Consider the following 23,021-nt stretch of genomic DNA (forward strand, 5'->3'; position numbering starts at 1 on the left):
ATCAAAGCAGGTAAGTCGAAGTTCATGAAATTCTGCATGCATGTTCATAAAACTTAAAATCTTGACTTTAAGGCCTTTCAAATGATCCATCAAGAAACAGGGTTGTAATAAGTGGGGTGAGAAGATAATTGTGCAAAACCACTGTGTTATCATATCAAAACATTTTGCCATTGGTAATGAATCTGACATATTCTTCAGGTTTTGCCCTATTTACAGTGAAGGCTACATTACATGTCATTGATTTAACTGCAGCAATGACAGGGGTTGTGTTTGCTATTTTTGCCGTGATGGGGGATCAACATAAAAATCATGCACCACTCAAAAACAGCTATGTCTACTTTCACCAAATTTTGCATTTACTGTTCTGTTCATATAATTTAACACTGGCTTCATGATGTTTTAACACAAAAAACAAATTCTTCACTCATGAGAGCAGAGAGATTTGTAGTTGTGAAATATGTAGTATTGATGATGGGTGAAACACTTGCATTTCAACCAGTAGTGACAAAAGGGTCAACATTTAAAAATATTATTTTATTATAGACTAGCAAAATACCCGCGCTTCGCAGCGGCGAAATACTGGCTGAAAGAATTCGACATTGATGTGAGCATTGAAGAAGCGGGACAGCACAGGACTATAAGGGACCACCCATCTGTTGTCGATATCTACACCTTTGATGTTAATTGTATGACCTCCATCAGCAGGTGCGCACCGGCGGTACTGAGGGTAACCATCTTCTCCGGTCTGAGTTTCTGAGATGAACGGACGCGGGTACTTCTTAGTGCATATTCTGTTGATCATGCAAGGTGAGTTGATATTATGAGGTCCACATGGGCCGTAAATCATGGTAGATTTTACTATTTTGTGTAGGGCAGGGTCAGTCTGTGGATCAGGAATTTCCGCACGGATGACTTGATCGATGAGAGCTGGTTTAATCCAATCTTTTAGCCACAATAGAATGTGTGCATGGGGAATACCTGGCTTTTGCCACTCTATGGTGTACATGTAGCAATTTGTACAGCCGAAAATGTTACTCTTCGTGAGCAAGTCTATCATTTTGCGAATCTTGAGATGAAATACACGACTGATAAGGTCGTGGCGATCGTGAGTTTTTTGACGTGGAAGGAGAATTTCAGTGATGTCAGGCCATTTAGGATTGCAAGTAAATGTGATGAATAAGTCAGGGCGGCCATAATGACGTACGTATGTCATTGCGTCTTGTGTATGCTCGTGCATATAGCGAGGTCCTCCAGTGATGGAAGATGGTAATATCACAGCTTGACCAAGTTCTATTAAATCAGTGTCGTTTTTGTCAATAGCATCTTTTAAGTGAACGTAATTTTCAGCTCGTAGTTTTTTTCTGATTTAGACTGATATAATTTAGTCTTTCAGATTCAATTTTTGCGTACATATCAACTAAAAACTGATTTAATAAAGTTCGGAAGAAAAGGATAGTATTATCATGATGTTGTCTGATCATAAGCCGGTATGAATAGAAGTTTGCTGCAGAGACGGTTTTGTTCATAGGTAACTTACTGGTAGCATGAACTTGAGGTACAGACACAGAATAGCCGTCTTCACCATAGCAGAACATGAGAGGATATTGAAATGCATCATAGGACCTGTGGGTTTCCTTAATGCGTTGTAGTTTATTGTCCCTGGTTTTCAAGACAATATCTCTATTGTTGAACGTTTGCCCAACGAAGACAACACCAACTTGATGAACTGTGGGTTTATTAAATCTGCCTTTGTGTGCATGTAATGGTTTTTTGTCTGCGTGAATGACAACTTTGAAGTCTTTGTCATCATCTGAAATACTGTCCATTGTGGAGTGGAAGTCCTGGATGTAAGTGTTACAGTCATGGAGCATTTTTTGTAATTGCTTGACCAGGGGTATAACAAGTCCAGAAAAATTAGCGCAGCGGATTTGTGCTTCCTTTTCATCATCCCCGACGAAATAAATTTGCAAAAATTTGTGTTCCTCACTCGGCATAGGTAAAAGACTGCCAATCAAGTGATACACTTGTCCCTGAACTTTAAATGAAGGCATAAAATTTCCCTCAACGATTTGTTTAGCACCAAATGACGTCATTTGAAATGCGCTGTTGTACTTTCGAATATTGTTCAAGAAATGCTCACTTTGAGGATGTTCTCCATTTAAAAGGCCCTCAAGAAGGTCAGGAAGCTTAAGTAAAGGAGTGAGAGAGACTTTACCACCGTTACAGCCCAAACCAGGAGACTCACATTTCCACTTCTGAGCTTGACAATAGTCACAGTGAACATCCATGGATCCAATGTGTACTGTTTTGTCAGACTCATAATGTATGTTTGGGTCGTACGCAAATCCACAATTGGCTTTTTTGAGCCAAACCTGTTGTTTTCGTATGAGCCACTTTTCATTATTGGGATCGTATCTAGAAACAGAAGCTCTATTAACTTGTGGATTTGCCTCCGTGTATTTAGCGACAGCGTCTCTATGAACTTGTGGATTCGCTTGCGAGTATTTAGCGACAGCGTCCCTATTAACTTGTGGATGTGCTTGCGAGTATTTAGCGACAGTGTCCCTATTAACTTGTGGATGTGCTTGCGAGTATTTAGCCACAGCGTCCCTATTAACTTGTGGATGTGCTTACGAGTATTTAGCGACAGCGTCCCTATGAAGTTGTGGATGTGCTTGCGAGTATTTAGCCACAGCGTCCCTATGAACTTGTGGATTTGCTTGCGAGTATTTAGCCACAGCGTCCCTATGAACTTGTGGATTTGCTTCTGAGTATTTAGCCACAGCGTGTTTATTAACGTGTGGATTTTTCTGCGAGTATTTAGCGGCAGCTGCACGAAGTTGCTTCCGTCTAGCTGCATCAGAAAATCTAAAACGACGTCTGATATGCCTCCTTTTTACTGTGTTCTCACAGCTTGGATTGCTGCTGTCATAATCGGCTTGAGCTGGATTTGTGTTGAACTGACATTCGGTATGTGTCAATCGATATAAGCATACAGCCGCACCCGCACTTATGAATATGCTAAGCACAGTCCTTCACCCGTGAATATTTACCTTATATGGGCAGGCACTCAATCACGTGGGAGGCGTGATGACGCAAGACGCAACCGCCTCACACGGCGACCGAGCTCCCCGCTATGGCCGTATACAGTATACGAAAGTAGGTTCCAGTTATGACCGTTACACGTAGAATTTCGAAGAATTTCGAAATGAAACCTGCCTAACTTTTGTAAGTAAGCTGTAAGGAATGAGCCTGCCAAATTTCAGCCTTCCACCTACACGGGAAGTTGGACAATTAGTGATGAGTGAGTGAGTGAGTGAGTGAGGGCTTTGCCTTTTATTAGTATAGATTATATATATAAATTTATACAGGCAGTTCAGCTGGTATACTATAAACCATCAACATTTAAAATTATTGAACGTAAGTAACTGTTATTTACAATGCATTTAATTATATTTTACATATTGCCTTCATGAAGCCATCTATCCAGCCATCCAAAATTCAAATCAAATAGTTCAATTAAATGGCTGCAGCTTACCACTGCCTATCAAACCTGTGCTGGGTATGCTTTGCACTTAGTTTCTCCTGTGTCCTAAGGCACACTGGGCAGCAAGCCTTCTCCACAATGAAGGTTTGTAGCATCTACCTACCCCACATCGACAGCACAAAGGACTTCCTGGCAAGTTGCTATCTGGATATTGAAGGATTCTACCTGTATTCGCTTCCCATTTTTCGGTGTCCAGTACATAACGATCCAGGGTTGGTGATGGTTGGGTTGGCAAAGGTCATGGCCAGCCAAATGCATTTAGTAAATGTTGAGGATTTTGGTCAGCCTCAGCAGTTTATTCAGCTGGAAAACCATGTAGTTAGTGCCTTGATCACGGTAGGTGATATGCTTTTGGTTATTCTTCACATTTTGTCAGCATATTTTGTGGTCGGTAATACAATGCCAATAAATACTTGACCATTATTGCCCGGTAAATTGATGCTGAGGACCATTTCTATCATTTTTTAGAAAACAGCCATGCCTTGGCCGATTTTACTGCATTTAGGTGCCTCCACTCAACATAATGGTGCTAGTGAGGTATGTAAATTTGATTTTCTTCTTCAGCTCACCACCACCCACAGTGATAAGAGTTTTTATTGGCATGGTTCACTCACATAGCTTAGGCCTTTGTGGTGCTGCTCTGTGGAGCAGGTTGCAGTTCGGCCATGAGTGTGACGTCATTGACTAAGTCCAGATCAGCACAGCAGCCAAGGCAGGTTCCTAGAAGCCGACTCTTTGGATCAATTGTCACCTGCCGCATGGAAAAGCCCATTGAGAGGATGAAGACGAATGTCGACAAGATGCACCAGTGCTGATGGCAAATTCATCTGTGAACCTAACTTGCATCTGGATGTAGCATGCTTGATTGTGGTAGAGGCTCTGAAACACTTCAATGTAGCAAGTAGGGATGCTGTAGGAGAACATGATTGACCACATTCATTCACGATTGATGTTGAATATTTTTGTGAAACTGATGAATTTAATAAGCACCAGCGAATGGTATACTATACTTTGATGATATTCAATAAGATGAAAGTTTGTTCAGAACACGATCAGCCACAACAAATGCCAATTTGTTTCTCACAGAGTAGTTCATCCACCATGTCACAAAGTTGTTGGTGCAACAGTAGACAGAATACTAGACAGGAATGGATGTCAAAGTCTTTCATGTGATAGCTTGATGATGATGCCCTTTATTTACATCTTTGAAGTATTCCACCCATTGTGTGTCTTGCTCCTCAAGTGCGAGGAGGATCTTGCTGTTCTTATCTATGATTTGGGACACTGACAGTTTATCCACCTCTGGTAAGTTCTTGCACATTGTACTACAATGTTTTGGAGTCATTTCTTCAACTCTCAGCATGAACCAGTCTTGCCAGCTCAATCGGCAACTACACTTGACCATTTAGTTCAAAATACAGTACTTCTCGGCAGCTGCTTATTTCTCTTCCAGTGTAGCGTTCTTGCATGATTTTATAGCACCTTGGTTGTTTTCCCATTTATCAATCAGTATCCATATATGACTCTGTACTCACAGCTCTTAGGGATGGCCTTTCCTCCTTCAAACCACCATTTCCCAGTTTTCTATGACCAAAGTTTTGAAGTTGTTCCATTGGCCATCAACATCCAAATCGACCTGGTAAAGCAATGACTCCAGTCAAGCTTTGTTCTGGCCTTTTCCATGTCCCTTAGTTGCTCCACATCCAAAGGGCACATGATTTAACTCTTGTGGCATTTCTACAGTCGTAGCAATAGGCTGTCTCTCAAAAGATGGTGGTTGGATCCTATGTCTGCTTCCTGTAGCACCCATACGCTGTGCAAGCCTGACCACCATCACCTATTGATGCAGATATAGTTGATTTTGTTTGTGATGATGCAGTTGGTTGATCTCGATATTTTCTTATTGATGTCTTTGTACAGAAAACAGGTATTACCGATGCAGAGATTGTTGGTGCAACACTGCCTCAGTAATCACACACCATTGCCGTTTGTCCGGGATGCTGAACCACTGAGTTCAATTAAGCATTCCAATTAATTCCTCTTTTTGCCAAACTGAATGTTCAAATCTCTGACGAGCAGAACAATATTGTGGGCTGGGATGTTAGCTAGGACATCTGGTAGCAGGTCATGGCAGGTTTTTCTGTATCAAGGTCATCTTCCATTGGAGCATACACTTAACAATTGTGATGTCTGAGTGTCAAGATTGTAGCTGTGCAGTGATGATACAATCATTGTTAGGATCCCATCCAATCAATAATTGCATCAATCATTGATTTTAACATTTGTTGCTTCTTTGTGTAGGACTATGCCAACACCATTCTAATGGTATTGAGTGGGTCCAGCGTATAGGATTATGTTTCCTTCGCTGATCATTGTTCCATTTCCTTTATACCTGAGTTCACTAATTCTCAGAATATCTTCTTGACAATTATCTAGTTTGTGTAGCAGCTGAACCAGTTGTCTGCATTGATGCAAAGTAATGGACATTTCATGTCCCACACTGATATGCTTGGTCCTAATAATATTTGATTACATCAGTATCTGAAAACCCGTTAGGCATACCCCCAGTGCCATCACAGGATGAGTGATGCTATGAGGTTGATTTCTATCATGATGGTTTCAATTCCTTGCTATTGGTGGTGGGTACAAACTACGGGATAAACTGTGGCTGGAACACTAATTTACTACAGAGCACACTTGTGTATACAAAAGCACTTACTCATACAGGGCTAATTTAGTCGGTGGGTACCCTAACAAGAAAGTCTTTAGGAGTGGGGAGAAATAGGAGTATGCTGTAGAGAAAAAAATCCAGGTTTAGGGATAACTCCTGTTTAGAATTGTTGTAGTTGGCTAGAATTTGTTGTTAAAAATTGTACACTAAAAAGCTAAATTTCTCAGATGCTAAATAAAAAAGCATTTATTTTTAAAATGCAGTTTCAACAGTAAATACACATAGGAAATCATCCACTTAGGCCTTTCTCTACTATTTTTAGATTACTTATTTGAGAATATCATGCAAAATAATGCTTCTTAAGAAAATACACAAACTATGTATAATCCTTTTTAAAAATTTCCAATACTCTGTTATATACAGTAATAAAGACAAATGACCCTGGCTCAAGTCAAGGCAGAGTAGTTAAAAATTTTGGGAGTGAAAATAAAACAATATAAAATGCATAACTCTTACATAAAGCTAAATGTGTTTCTAATAATAGTATTTAATAATTATTTACTTTTGGCACTGATGTTAGGAAAGAAAGAAACTGGGATTCTTTTAAGTGACCTTACATGCAATATATAAATAACAGCCTTTTGGGAAGAAAAATTTGATTACATCTGTCAAATTTAAAAAGAAAAGGCAATAGAAGCAAATACCTTTGAAAGTTTCATCTAGCTCATCTTTGCCAAAAACAACTCCTAGGTCATGGATGGCACATGTGTGGAACTGGACTCGGAAGATGACATCCCGTGTTGGGCTACGGAACCGTTTGTGGTAACACTTTAACTAGGAGGAAGAGCATAAGAAAGATGGATATTGGCATTCAATCAACTTCACTGTAAAGCCATTTATTCACATCAAAACTTTATTATATTGACTTTAGTTCTTGTATATGGAAGTGATGTCACTTCATATTACTTTCCACTCTTTTTAATTTTCCATGTGCCACACTTTATTTTTGGAATCCCAGAACACAATTTACCTACTGTGTTTTAAACAGTATAGTATTATTTGGGTTTAATAAGATATAAACATTTCCTAAACGTTTCAGAATATATAGTCACTGTCAACATGAGGCTTCAGAAAGTGCAACGGGAATTTGCAAACAGTTTATTGAAACAGAAGCCAAAGATAGTACAAACATGTGACATAAACTGCCTCATGCTGGCTAAGTGGGTGGTCCCTGCAAAGCAAGCTTCTGGTTCAGGGAGATAACTTGGGAAGCTCAGTTGTGCTGAAATTGTCAAGTGAGTAGTGCTGAAGTGTTAATCCACCACATCAACCTACTCAATGAAGGTAAAGAGTTAAAAAGGCCAAAAAACAGTTATAGTCCAGCTCTGTGAAATAGAAGATGATAAAATGTCACACGTGTTTCAGATTAAGCAAACATATGTAAGTGTAACGAATGATAATTAGTGCATGAAGGATTTTTTTTATTTCAGACATGTATAATTTCCATATAATTTCAACGAGGTCCCAAGAAATCAAAAAAATTATGACCATAACAAATTAAAATGGTGAACAACAAAATAACATATTCCAATCTACTAATCCAGTTTGAGGGCACAGAGGCCAGGGCCTAAACAGCCAGAACTGCGGCAAACAATCTTCCTGAATCCAAATTGTCCCTGTATGAATGTGACTGTGCAAGACTGGGCACTGTGATGGACAGGGGTTCTAAGACAGTATCCTGCTTTGCTCCTGATGTTACAGGGATGGCCTCTGGCACACCATGACTCATCACTGTACACAAACATTACTATGTGATCCAGTTTAGTTCAGTGGACTGAGGTTCACCATGACTACACAACACACAAAGCAAGCACCAGTGTTGGACAGGAAGAACATTCAATCTCCATACAAGACTGGGATTTGAACTGCTAATTACTGTAAATGAAACTGTAGCAAAAATTGAACTGTTAAATTTCTGAAAAGGTACTGTTAAATATTACTTAAAGTACCTTTTAGCTTGCAATACCTGATTCCATGTTTATGTACTTATACTGACCCACTTTGCTTTTGGAAGTCTTGATTCTTTCAGTAAATCATTATCAGTGCACATACAATTCAACGCTTTATAACAAACAGTAGCAACTCCACAAAATGGAAAAGGATTAACAATTAATCTTACACGCAGGAAAAGAACTATCACTCGGATGGAATATTTTCAGACAAAAACCAAGCTATCCATCAACAATAAATATCGACTCTAAGGGCAGACTATTATATCAGTTTCCAACAAGTTCCACTAGTTAAAGTTACGAGAATGTTTGAAATGGTAAATAACATAATAGCAAGTGGAAATACAGCCACTTTGTAAAAACACGGGTTTATGGCACTTATTGACTTGTCCAGCTTGTTTAATATGGCACTGTGTTTGAAACAGAAATAATAGTACCGTGAATACTCGCGTATAAGTCAAAAAATTTATGCCTTAAAATTCATTCAAAAAAACAGGGTTGACTTATCCGCGGGGCAACACAATTGTCCATAGAATTTGGGTAATGACATTGTACACTCAAATCTTCACGGTGTTAAGTCACCGGTCATCTGCCGTTTCCCATGGTCTTTGAAATAATTATAAGCCAGCAATACTATTGCTAATTAGCTAGTTTTTTTCTAATTTCATTAAATAATAATAAATACTTGAATTTGAGCATTAGCTTTTGCAGGTTTTGGATAACAAACATACCATTAGCTGCCTTGTGCCATCTAGCGGCTGCCATTGCGCATGCCTGTCGGATGGTACTTAGTGTTAAAGGTTGCGGGAGCAAGCCGGCATATAGCGGCTGCAATCGCACATGCCTGTCGGCCAGTACATAGTGTTAAAGGTTGCCGGAGCAAGCCGGCATATAGCGGATATGATCGCGCCTGCCTGTTGGCTAGTACATAGTGTTAAAGGTCGCGGGAGCAAGCCGGCATATAGTGGATATGATTGCGCGTGCCTGTCGGCTAGTACATAGTGTTAAAGGTCGCAGGAGCAAGCCGGCATATAGCGGCTGCAATCGCGCTGGCTGGACTGCCGGTACATAGTGTTAAAGGTCGCCGGAGCAAGCCGGCATCTAGCGGCTGCAATCGCGCGTGTCTGTCGGCCAGTACATAGTGTTAAAGGTTGCCGGAGCAAGCCGGCATATAGCGGATATGATCGCGCGTGCCTGTCGGCTAGTACATAGTGTTAAAGGTCGCGGGAGCAAGCCGGCATATAGTGGATATGATCGCGCCTGCCTGTTGGCTAGTACATAGTGTTAAAGGTCGCGGGAGCAAGCCGGCATATAATGGATATGATTGCGCGTGCCTGTCGGCTAGTACATAGTGTTAAAGGTTGCAGGAGCAAGCCGGCATAAAGCGGCTGCAATCGCGCTGGCTGGACTGCCGGTACATAGTGTTAAAGGTCGCCGGAGCAAGCCGGCATCTAGCGGCTGCAATCGCGCGTGTCTGTCGGCCAGTACATAGTGTTAAAGGTCACCGGAGCAAGCCGGCATATAGCGGATACGACTGCGTGTGCTTGTCAGCTGGTAAATAGTGTTAAAGGTCGCCGAAACAAGCTGGCATCTAGCGGCTGCAATCGCATGTGCCTGTCGGCCGGTACATAGTGTTACAGGTCGCCGGAGCAAGCCGGCATATAGCGGATATGATCACACTTGCCTGTCGGCTGGTACATAGTATTAAAGGTCGCAAGCTGTCAAGTTTTACCCTCGACTTATGCGCGGGTCATAACAAATTTTGTAATTTTTGGCTTAAAAATACACTCGACTTATCTGCGAGATCGACTAATACGCGAGTATCTACGGTAGATAATGGAGGAAAAAGGCATACGATTCCTTTTCTGTGCACTTCTGAGATTTCTCAAATGGTAATAACTTGAGAGGCATCACACTTCTGTGAGTACTGATAAGTGTGACATTATAAAAAAAAAAAAGAACTGGACAGGAAATTAAAGGATGCACAATCAGGATTTATATCAGGTAAGATCATGGCAAGGTCAGTTGTACACGCTGAAACAAACCTAAAAATGACGGCACTTTTGTGGTTCTGTACATTTCTATTGCAATTCATGCACATTTACAGAATTAAACGAATGTTCACTATTACTATTAAAGGATAATAAAAGATTAAAATCATAGTACCAACAAATAAAACTAGGTGGAAAGGCAGCTAATGTACAATCAGCTAAACTGTTACAGAACTACTTGGACAGCATACAGCCTTAGGCAGATGAAATTTACTGTAAGTAAAAGTAAACAATTACATGTATGAAGTAAAAATGATAAGTTTGAATAGACAATGTGAGGCCTGAAACTTGAAAATTAACTTTAAGGGAATAACCTAGGAGACAGAGGACTCATCACTATCTACATCCAGACAGTATACAGACGTGATCAAGAAAGTTAATAGGATGTTAGATTATGTATTGTGATGTTTGGAGTGCAAGTGAATAGAGGTTATGCTGAAGTTATACAACACATTAGTGAGGTCTCACCGGGAGTACTGTGTTCAGTTTTCATCTCCATATTACAAAAAAGACACAGCAGCACTAGAGAAGGACAAGAAAAGAGCGACTAGGCTGATTCAGGGACTAAGAGGTATAAACTATGAGGAGGCATTGAAGGAGTCGAACTTTTTCTGTTTAAGCAAACAGAGATTAAGAGGTGACACAAATGAAATATTTAAAATTATGAAAAGAATTAGTACAATGGATCCCAGCTGTTACTTTAAAATAAATCCTGCAACACAAACTTGGGTACATGGTTGGAAACTTGTTAAAGGCAAATTTTGTACAAATGTTAGAAATGTTTTCTCCATGGAAAGAACCATAGACACATGGAATAAATAACCAAGTTGTGTAGTGGAGAGCAGGACTAGGGACCTTCAAATCTAGTGAACAAAGCTGATGAAATAGTTGGGTTAAATGGCCTGTTCTCATCCATATTTTCTAATGCTTTCTAATGTAAAACAAATTGATCTGCAAAGTGTCTAATGCAGTACAGAGATACTCCCCTACCAACTTCTATTTATGATGATTACTGACAAATAGAGCAACAGCAGATTTGACTTTAGGGTGGCAATGAACAAGTTCCAAGAAGTAAAAAGAGGCAGAGCAGAATCTATAGAAAAAGAAATTATACTTTATATAGATGGAAAAAAAGACATGACTAATACAAGTTAGGCCATGGATAAGCAACAGTAGCAAGATGGAAAATGTTTGTGGCATGGATATTGAGCTCACTGTGACTTTGTTATTTTGACAGCTATCTCAAAAACAGCATAAGCTGTGCCAATGAAGTTAGTATTAGGCCTGAACAAATAATAGCATTCTTCTCAGCCGGAACAAAAAAGACATTATGATAAAATCCTGTAGTTATTATTGATCTACTAAGGATCTAAAATATGGTCTATTAAAACTATAAAAGGGAATATCTCAAAGGAAAGGAAGATATTTAAAATCTGGAGAATGTAGAAATGTAGAATGTAAGATGTGTATATTGGTGGGTCTGTACAAGCTAAAAAACAAAAATGGTAGGATCTGTCTCCATTTTATCTGTTTGCAATGAATGAGAGAGAGAGGGTCAAATCTCAGAGCAGACAATGACTTAGCTTGTGAAATTTTGTCAAAAGATGTAAAGGATGGTTGATAAGATGCACACAGAAGTACACAATGAAGACACATCTGGACTTAGTGGATATTACCTGGGAAGAAAGAGTGGCGTTTACTCAAAATCAATTGGCTTGAAGAAAAAGTGGTGCAAGCATATGCTGCAAGTTAAGGTAACGTTTTTTGCTTATGTAAGCTCATAATATAAATTCAATAAAGCTGTGTTAAACATTACCATATTCATATTATGAAAAATACAATACAATTTTTATTATAAAGAATATTTCAAAGTATAAATTAAGAAAATAATATTCCCAAATAAAAGATTAACCTCTCAAATGATGTACAGTATTATTGATTAACATACAATACAGAGAAAAACACCAAGGGGCTTCAAAAGGGATCATGTCTAATTAGGACCAAATTCATCTTTGCTTATTACTGTCTATAGTAATAAGCATACTGCTCCCAAACTGCTCTCTATTCATTTTTCTCTATTACAATGCCACAGGCATCCAATGTAACAAGGAAAGAACCAACCTTAGATAGGATACCATTGTATCATTGTGCTCCATACAAGTCCAAGGAAGTTATGCTGAGGCTTTATAATGTTCCAGTGAGGCCTCATCTGGAGTACTTTGTGCAGTTTTGGTCTCCAGGTTACAAAACACATATACGTAGCAGCACTAAAAGTCCAGTGAGGAGTGACTAGGCTGATTCCAGGGCTACAGAGGAAGAATTATGAAGAAAGACTAAAAGAGCTGAGCATTTTCAGTTTAAGCAAAAGAAGATTAAAAGGAGACATGACTGAAGTATTTAACATTATGAAGGGAATTAGTATGGTGGATTGAGACTGTGACTTTAAAATGAGTTCATCAAGAACACGGGGACACAGTTGGAAACTTGTTAAGGGTAAATTTCGTACAAACATTAGGAAGTTTGTCTTTACACAGAGAACCACAGACAAATGGAATAAGCTACCAAGTAGTGTGGTAGGCAATGCGACTTTAGGGACTTTCAAAACCAGATTTGATATTATTTTAGAAGAATCAAGTGGACAGGAAAGGTGAGCTTTGTTGGGCTTAATGGCCTGTTCTTGTATAGACTGTTCTAATGATTTAATACTCATTTAAAGAACACAGTGAACAAAATGAGTCACTAAAGAGCTAACAAGTAGTTCTTGGGATAACAGAGAAGACTACAGTAATCAGAGGACAACCTACAGTATGATAATAAAATGAGATTGCAAATGACACACAGACAATAACTTGATTAGGACTGACCATGTAATTGGCACACCACTCTGAAATAGCCATATTCTCCAAAAGTAAAGAGAGATACTGCAAACACAAAAATGAATAAATATATGTGGAAAAGCCATTTAAAATATTGTTTTCATGTAATGATAAGGGCGGCACGGTTTGCGCAGTGGGTAGCGCTGCTGCCTCGCAGTTGGGAGACCTGGGGACCTGGGTTCGCATCCCAGGTCCTCCCTGCGTGGAGTTTGCATGTTCTCCCCGTGTCTGCGTGGGTTTCCTCCCACAGTCCAAAGACATGCAGGTTAGGTGGATTGGCGATTCTAAATTGGCCCTAGTGTGTGCTGGTGTGTGGGTGTGTTTGTGTGTGTCCTGCGGTGGGTTGGCACCCTGCCCGGAATTGGTTCCTGCCTTGTGCCCTGTGTTGGCTGGGATTGGCTCCAGCAGACCCCCGTGACCCTGTGTTCGGATTCAGCGGGTTAGATGATGGATGGATGTAATGATAATTAAATCTATGTAATGCAAAAATGTTCAGATTCAATCCATGACGATGTTGATTTTCGGGAATAGAGGAAACAGTGATATATTTTAAATTTCTTTTAGATTTCTGTATTACCTTTGTATGACATAGAACAGTTATTGACATTCTTTCTGGGCAGCATGGTGACATAATATTTGGCTCTGCACCCTCATAGCTCCCAACTGTAATTCCCAGTCCATTGTACATTTCAGGATGTATTTTTCAGGCATTCCCTTTTTCTCCCACATTCTAAACTTACAGCATTTTTAGGTTAATGAGCAAATGTTATCTGGCCAGCTTTGTATATGTATAACTGTGAGGGTGCCCCAAGATTAACAGGTTTGGTTTCTGCCTTTTACCGAATAAATCCATGGATGGATATTTTTTCTTATTATATTAAAGCATTCTTTCCTTATATGTAGCAAACGAAGTTTTAATTGTAGTATGCCAGATTGTTGCATTCAGGGTACAAGTCTATAAAACTAGAAAAGTTAATAAGAATAATCTGTACTGACTATGAAGAAAAATATTCTATTTGACAGATGTTTTTTCATTGAAGTTAATATGGAATATGAAACACACCGGCTATCTTCCCAAGAATAAAGTATAATATAATTTGTGACATTATGCAACATGCAAAAAATGGCATTCATTCAAATATATTTAAAAAAAATAAATTTAATATGAAGTAAGGAGTAGATGAGTGGGGCTACTAAGTCACTAGAATTAAAAAAAAAAAAAAAAAAAAAAAATCAGTCTGATGCCAAATGGAATGTTTATAATTAGATTTCTTCTAACTTTCCAAACAATTTATTTATGTCATGGAGATTAATGGTAAGGAGGATACTCCCATAATTAATCATGGGATTTTTAACAAGTGGAATAATAATAATATCCGCATTTTACCAAGGAGTATCCCTCCCAAAAGGAGACATACATATGTACTAATACACCCAAAAACCCACAAATTATTCCATTTATCTAAATATATAAAAAAATACACTGTAGAGAAAGAAATGCTAAACTGTACACTAAGAAGTACAAGCTAATTAAAAGGTTTAAACACAGGTCTTGTTTGTTAATACTTGTAAGGCTACAGAGAGACACTGTACAAGAAAAGAAACATGTGGAAGGGTATACACACATATAGTCAGACAGTGTAGCCTAGTGGCTAAGAATCTGGAAACCTTAAAGTGGCTGGAATTCTTCACATAGCTAACTGCATTATTTAATATTTAAGTTGCCTCTATTGGATTGCATTTCTCTTGAATTATAACAGATAATCATGTATTCATTGGTGAACCACAAGCAACTTCATCTCCTCCTGCCACATTGACTTTGCCAAACATTAATTGTCTACTACCTTCAAACTTTGCTATCAAATGCTATAAAGCCTACTTGACCTCGTGGATTCATATACAGAGACCTATACAAAAAAAAGCGTAGATATTAAATGAAAAGGTATAAAACAACTTTAAATTAGGTGACATTTTTCCTTTGACCAGCAACTAATTCAGAAACATTTTTAAGATCCATTGCAAACGTTTGTGATTTTGACTCTCTGGATTCAGAAGTAATTCTTCAGTAGCAGTTACTCCTATAATTAAATCAGAATCAATAAACTGTCTAAAAGTCCATTTATAACCCAAATGTTGCTTCAAGTAGAGTAGCGTTCAAACCATCAAACCTCCCACAACCATTCATAGTCTTTTACCGTGTCTCTTAATGAACATCTATTTATCGGACTTAAGACTGATTTTGGTGATCTAGCACTGATTCTAGGAAAAAGTCTATTAGCAACACCACAAACATGCATTAATTTACTGTGGTTCATTTAATTGTTTTTCAATGACAGGTTACACGCAGGTCACATTGCTATTTTGGTGCTCTCACAGAATATAATACAAGTTGTAAAATAATTTACCTTCTTACTCAAAAGAAAATGCTTATTCACTTCGTATTTCTGTCCATTAGAAATAATATTCATAGGATTACTTATGAGGATTTATTTCTCAAATACTAAATATTTACAGTATGCATTTTGTATTATATACATGCCTCTAAGAAAGATACGCCCACCTCAAATCTTAACTTTGTGAACTAAGCCTGGTGAAGGGGCTTGCTTGTGTCATTTATCCTTAGAGCTATTATTGTTGCCAGAAAGCTAGTTATCCTGACAGAGCTGGCAATGGCAAAACGATCTGATGAGAAGGGCCAGAGAAAAAAGTAATTAAAAATCTGTAATCTATAAGGACTGCTAACAAATCTGTTTAAATCTTGCCTAGCAGAGGGATACTGAGAATCATTACTGGAACCAGAGATGGAGATGGTGTTTGCAGTTTCAGCCTCAAGAAACAATGTGGAAACGGCAAGTGAGTTCCCCATGCACAAGGTGATGAGTGGGGGTTAGGTCTAATGTTAGTGAAGTAACATGAATGTCTGGGACAAATATAGGCATGCTAGACAACAGCGGAAACCACCTCTTGGTACAAAGTATATTATTTCTTTGGCAAGGAAGGAGCCTGAGCTGGTGCGTAAGGATGAAAAATACTGGCTAGATATAGTGAGACTCATGCCTATGTATAGCACTGGCTTTGACTTCTTGAGGATGTGTCTCTCTTTTCCTGGATTTGGTCCAAAGGAGAAGCCACATTGAGTGCCATTCAGTTAATGTTTTTACCAAAGGATGAAAGGGTTACAAAAGAGCAATTTACACTTGCAGAATAAAAAAGGTTTGTTGTTTGCATCCAAGTGTCAAATATCTATTTATATTATCATTTTCAAAGACAGTGGATTTAGTGCTTAAAAGGGAACTACTGAATATTTAGTCTTCTTGGGAGGCTTCAATGCTCATGTAGAAAATAAAGAAGGCACCTTGTGTGACTGGGAGAAACAATCTGTCTGATGTAAACTGCGCTATGGTAGATTTTGAAGAGTTTATTCCACAGGGAAATTGTTTACAGCAGGAATGCACACAGTATTCACAGAGTTGTCCCATGAATACGAAGAGACCAGGAATTATATCTATTTTTACAAAAAGAACACATACCTATGATTCTTACAGATAAGACTATTGGAGTTCATCTGAGTCCCGAAAGCCACCAAATCGCATTTAACACTGGAATTAAACATATTCTAAAATTGCTTTTGAATCTTGGGAATCTATGCATTATGGCAACAAATTAAATTTTGCAAACAAAGGATGAGACATGTCTAACAGAACTAAGTTTGTCTTTTTTAAACCTACTTTTGTATTTAACTAAATTCTGTCAAAGCTGAGAAAGTTTTTGTTATCAATACTAAGATTCGCAAACCAACATACTGTACAAATGAATATGTAACAACAGATTCCTTATAAAAACTTTATAATTCAGTGAAATTATAGGTTTTGTCTACTTTAAAACAATTGCTATTTCCAAAGAAGGTACACTTATTCCCTAATGATATCATCTATCTTCAGATGAAAGGTCAGCATGATTGCCCGAAATATTTGTAGTGCTCCAACATCTTTGCAGTTTGCCTTGTTATTGTTGAAAGGGTGAAAGGGGAAGAACATTGAAAATTCACAGGCATATCCTTGGTGTTAGAGGTATGTATCTGTAAAAAGGAATGACTGCATAAATTAACAAAATCATCAATAATTGGACTATGACTTTCCTACTTACAGTGCATCCAGAAAGAATTCACAGCGCATCACTTTTTCCACATTTTGTTATGTTACAGCCTTATTCCAAAATGGATTAAATTCATTTTTTTTCCTCAGACTTCTGCACACAATACCCCATAATGACAATGTGAAAAAAGTTTACTTGAGGTTTTTGCAAATTTATTAAAATAAAAAAACTGAGAAATCATACGTACATAAGTATTCACAGCCTTTGCTCAATACTTTGTCGATGCACCTTTGGCAGCAATTACAGCCTCATGTCTTTTTGAATATGATGCCACAAGCTTGGCACACCTATCCTTGGCCAGTTTCGCCCATTCCTCTTTGTAGCACCTCTCAAGCTCCATCAGGTTGGATGGGAAGCGACGCTGCACAGCCATTTTAAGATCTCTCCAGAGACGTTCAATCAGATTCAAGTCTGGGCTCTGGCTGGGCCACTCAAGGACATTCACAGAGTTGTCCTGAAGCCACTCCTTTGATATCTTGGCTGTGTGCTTAGGGTCGTTGTCCTGCTGAAAGATGAACCGTCGCCCCAGTCTGAGGTCAAGAGCGCTCTGGAGCAAGTTTTCCTCCAGGATGTCTCTGTACATTGCTGCAGTCATCTTTCCCTTTATCCTGACTAGTCTCCCAGTCCCTGCCGCTGAAAAACATCCCCACAGCATGATGCTGCCACCACCATGCTTCACTGTAGGGATGGTATTGGCCTGGTGATGAGCGGTGCCTAGTTTCCTCCAAACGTGACGCCTGGCATTCACACCAGAGAGTTCAATCTTTGTCTCATCAGACCAGAGAATTTTCTTTCTCATGGTCTGAGAGTCCTTCAGGTGCCTTTTGGCAAACTCCAGGCGGGCTGCCATGTGCATTTTACTAAGGAGTGGCTTCCGTCTGGCCACTCCACCATACAGGCCTGATTGGTGGATTGCTGCAGAGATGGTTGTCCTTCTAGAAGGTTCTCCTCACTCCACAGAGGACCTCTGGAGCTCTGACAGAGTGACCATCAGGTTCTTGATCACCTCCCTGGCTAAGGCCCTTCTCCCCTGATCGTTTAGTTTAGATGGCCGGCCAGCTCTAGGAAGAGTCCTGGTGGTTTCGAACTTCTTCCACTTACGGATGATGGAGGCCACTGTGCTCATTGGGACCTTCAAAGCAGCAGAAATTTTTCTGTAACCTTCCCCAGATTTGTGCCTAGAGACAATCCTGTCTTGGAGGTCTACAGACAATTCCTTTGACTTCATGCTTGGTTTGTGCTCTGACATGAACTGTCAACTGTGGGACCTTATATAGACAGGTGTGTGCCTTTCCAAATCATGTCCAATCAACTGACTTTACCACAGGTGGACTCCAATTAAGCTGCAGAAACATCTCAAGGATGATCAGGGGAAACAGGATGCACCTGAGCTCAATTTTGAGCTTCATGGCAAAGGCTGTGAATACTTATGTACATGTGCTTTCTCAATTTTTTATTTTTAATAAATTTGCAAAAACCTCAAGTAAACTTTTTTCACGTTGTCATTATGGGGTGTTGTGTGTAGAATTCTGAGGAAAAAAATGGATTAAATCCATTTTGGAATAAGGCTGTAACATAACAAAATGTGGAAAAAGTGATGCGCTGTGAATACTTTCCAGATGCACTGTATCAAGACAGAATTAGCTAAAGAGTTTAAAGATATGCTCCTGACAGGCACTTGAGTGGATGATGGAAGTTCATCAGAGAAGAAGTAATTAATGCATGCTGTTTGTGTTTTTAGCTGTAAAATTCAGGAATCAGCCCACCAAGTTAAAGTCCAAACAGAAACAATCAGCTAACTTCTCATCTAAAATGTGAGGCGGAATTGTATTAAAAGCAGATGAAAAATTAATAACCAGCAATGTGCTGAGTTCTGAAACCTTCCAAGTGATCATACAACTGCTGCAGCTGCTGTGTCCTCTACCCCTTTCTCTGAACTGCGCAAATTGGTAATGGTCCAGATAGAACCTCACGTCTGTTTACCAGCTTTCTCCTAATTAGCATCTCAGAGGAGTTCGTTGTATAACCAGTCTTAATTCATTCAAGGCCTTTGGGTGTGTAGTTTTGGAAACTGGAGTAGAAGAAATCTGTTACCAGAGTTTGGGCAGCTATTGAAACAGAGAAATCTGGAAGATGCAGTAAAGTGGGATACTGGACATGGCTAAAGCAGGCATCCACTTATTCTGTGTGGACCAGAAATGGTTTGCCCATAGGTAGTTGGAGAACCTTTAGTAGTACTAGTAATAGCAGTAGTTGTGTCATATATACAGTATATATAGAGTACAGTGAAATTCTTACTTGCATGTCTAAATAACAAGCAACATGTTGCCTTCTCTTTTATGACATCTTGATTACAGAAAGTTCCCACCTAGCTCCAGTACCGAGTTCAGTGTTTTACTCTACATTCTCTGAAGAAAAATCACATCTCTTAAACCTTAAACAGTCCTTACTGAATTTTTGAGCCAATCAGTTTCAGCCCTGGTCAAATCACTAATTTCTGTTTGTACTATGAATTCTAGCCATCATTATTCTATAATGACTCATATAATGCCAGCCTGCAGTACACTGTTACACTTTCAGTTATATTTCAGCTGTACATTCCTGATCTTAAGTTTCGCCTTTTTCTGCATTTCCTCTGTTCAGTTATTCTTCCCTGCTGACATGCCCCTTTCTTTCCTGTTTAACAGCATCTTTTAGTAATACTAGGGGGCTGTACTCCCTCCTCGCTTTGCTCACCCACCCCACAGGGCGCACTTCACGCTAACCACTTTGTGTCTCTGCCGTTCGTGTTGTGGGTTGCTGAACGCACGCTTAGGATGGACCAGCTGCTGGCTGAAAATTGTAAGTAGGGCGTGACGTACAAGAAGTCTCACGGGACTTCAAAGTGTCTCTCCGAGATGATCACCTCTTGATCCAAGATTTTTTTATATAATAGAAGATATGGCTTATTGTTAGGAAATTCTTCAAGAGGTTTGACAAGGACTATAGTGTCTGCACAAATAAAATGAAGTTGCTTAATATTTCAGTCAATTCGTCAATATACCTTATTAAAAACAGAAAATTAACTACCTTCAGACACAGAAGGTAAACATGTAGGCACTCAACAGACTAACCAAACCAGACTGTAAATCTTAGCGCACTGCGCCACGGAAATTGTTGTATCTTCCTTAAACCTTTTGTGAAAGTGTTCATTTGATCTTTGGAACTCCGGTTTTACACATTCTATAGTTTATGCCTACATTTTGTAACATTTATTACTAAAATATGAAAAAGTTTGTTTTAACAATGTGTTTACTGTAGAAACGGAACACACACGAAACGCATGTCTTCCAAATAACGATCTATTATTTTCTCTCTAAAACTCCACTTCACTCCCAGATAATCAATCAAGGCATGAGTTGGGAGAAGTTCGTGCACATTCTAAGTCGGTGGGGGGTGGAATAGCCGGCTGCTGGCAGCTTGTCTTTCTCAGCACATTTAGAGGACAAAAGACGCTGGCGGAGAGGTGTGCATGGATTTAAGAAGCGATTTAAGGTGGGCCAGATCTACAAGTTTTTTCATAGGCTCTGGTAATTCTAGTGTTAAAGGCCTGGATCTTGGTTTTTATCCAGGACACTTGCAAGCCCAGACACTCAAGTCTCTCAAGATCCCCAATCAAACCCTCCATTGACTCCATGATGATCACAGCATCATTGGCAAATTTAAGATAAGTGAATCTTTATTCACAAATGGACACAGCCGCTGGACCCCACAACCCTTTCCAACACCCAGTACATGCAAGCACTGAACAGAGTAGGAGCATGAACCCCAGAATCAACTGGGAAAAACGCAAAGGTTCTGCCTTCATTCTGCACAGCACTCACACTACCAGTGTACAGGCTAGCCACGATATCTAGCAATTTCAGAGGGATCCCACAAAGTCTCAGGATGTCCCACAGGGCAGTTCGATCAAATGAGTTGAATGCTTTACAAAAATCGACAAAGGCTACAAAGAAACTCTGCTAATATTTGCATCTGCACTTGATGAAAACCCTCAGTGTCAGGATTTGGTCGATGGTTGACTTTTTAGACATGTTCCCTGGAAACTTTTTACTACTTGGATTTTTAAACGCCGAGACTCGTCTATTCAAGTAGTCAACTTCAAGTGCTGAGAACAAATGCCCGCACCGGTGTGGTTCCCGATTTACCTGATGAGGTAAGAAGGCCGTATCGTGGCAGCAGAGCCAGTGCTAAGATAAAAGCCAAGCGTTTAGCGAGAAAGTGGCGCTACAAACCTTCGGTGCCTTCTGTGATCCTGGGAAATGTGAACTCACTACCAAATAAAATCGACGAACTGGCTGCACTGGTGAAAAATGTCAGGACCTACAGAAAATGCAGTTTGTTGTGTTTTAGTGAAACGTGGCTAACAACTAACATCCCAGATGCTAATGTGGAGCTACCTGGGTTTAGCACAGTTAGAGCAGACAGAGGCGCAAGTACCTGCGGGAAGCAGAAAGGAGGAGGACTTGCACTCTGTCAATACAGGATGGGACATCGAATTGTTGGCCGCAAGTCTGCGTCCCTATTACTTGCCCAGAGAGTTTGGCCACGTCATTGTTGTTATTGTATACATCCCTCCTCGGGTGGACATGGAGATAGCGAGTGACATCATCCATTCTGATGTGGCTAAATTACAAACACAACACCCCGAGGCACTTGTGCTAATCGTTGGAGACTTCAACCATGTAATGCTGGACAAAACATTACCTGCCTTCTCCCAGTATGTGGATTGTAACACCTGGGGAAATAGAACTATTGACCTACTGTATGCAAACGTTAAAGACGCATACAGCGCTACCCCGCTGCCTGCACTTGGGAAAGCAGATCATAACCTGGCTCTGCTTCAGCCTCACTACAAACCAAGAGTGAGGGAGCTACAACCACACGCTCATTCAGGAAGTGGTCCCCTGAGGCAGAGCAGGCTCTGAGAGACTGATTTTGGAACTACGGACTGGGATATCCTGCAGGGATCTTACAGTGAGAACATTGAGGAGGTTGTTGACGGCACTACTGACTACATCAACTTCTGTATGGACATTGTAGTTCCAGTAAGAACTGCACGCTGCTATGCTAACAAGCAGCCATAGATTACAAGTGACATCAAGGGCCTTTTGAACCAGAAGAAAAGGGCTTTTAAAGGCGGTGATCAGCATGAGCTCAAGCACGTGCAGAAGGAACTCTGAGTCCAGCTCAGGGCGGCGAAGGAGCAGTACAGGAGAAAGCTGGAGCAGAAGTTGCAGAATAACAGCATCAAGTAAGTGTGGGATGAAGATCATTACTGGCTGCAGCTCGAAGCGGGGTGCCACCATCGAGAGAGATGTGGAGAGAGCAAACCAGATGAACAACTTTTTTTAACAGGTTTGACCACACTAACCCGCTCTCACTTCGGAATACTGCACCCTCCACCCATCCTTCTGCTGATACCAGAATAGGAGAGAGTTTACCCCAACCCACAATTACAGCAGCCCAGGTAAGCAGAGAGCTGAGGAGACTTTGTGCCAGCAAAGCAGCGGATCCAGATGGAGTATCGCCATGACTGCTGAAGGCCTGTGCGTTGGAGCTGGGGAGTCCTCTACAGCGCATCTATAACCAGAGCCTGGAACAGGGGAGAGTTCTGAGGCTTTGGAAAACATCTTGCATCACCACAGTCCCAAAGGTATCACATCCTAGTGA

At 40.0% G+C, this 23,021-nt stretch overlaps 1 protein-coding gene across 7 annotated transcripts in view; it reads right to left on the reverse strand.

Annotated features, from left to right (window-relative positions):
* The window catches only part of tns1b (tensin 1b), a 793,111-nt gene that overhangs the window by 127,378 nt on the left and 642,712 nt on the right, over positions 1-23,021 (reverse strand). For all 7 annotated transcript variants that reach the window (XM_051930510.1, XM_051930508.1, XM_028807574.2 and 4 more), the window contains one exon: positions 6,923-7,052. In XM_051930510.1, coding sequence (XP_051786470.1) covers positions 6,923-7,052 — 130 coding nt within the window. The remainder of the gene's footprint in view (positions 1-6,922; positions 7,053-23,021) is intronic.

Source organism: Erpetoichthys calabaricus, chromosome 8, assembly GCF_900747795.2.
Source record: "Erpetoichthys calabaricus chromosome 8, fErpCal1.3, whole genome shotgun sequence".
NCBI classification, from domain to species: Eukaryota; Metazoa; Chordata; class Cladistia; order Polypteriformes; family Polypteridae; genus Erpetoichthys; species Erpetoichthys calabaricus.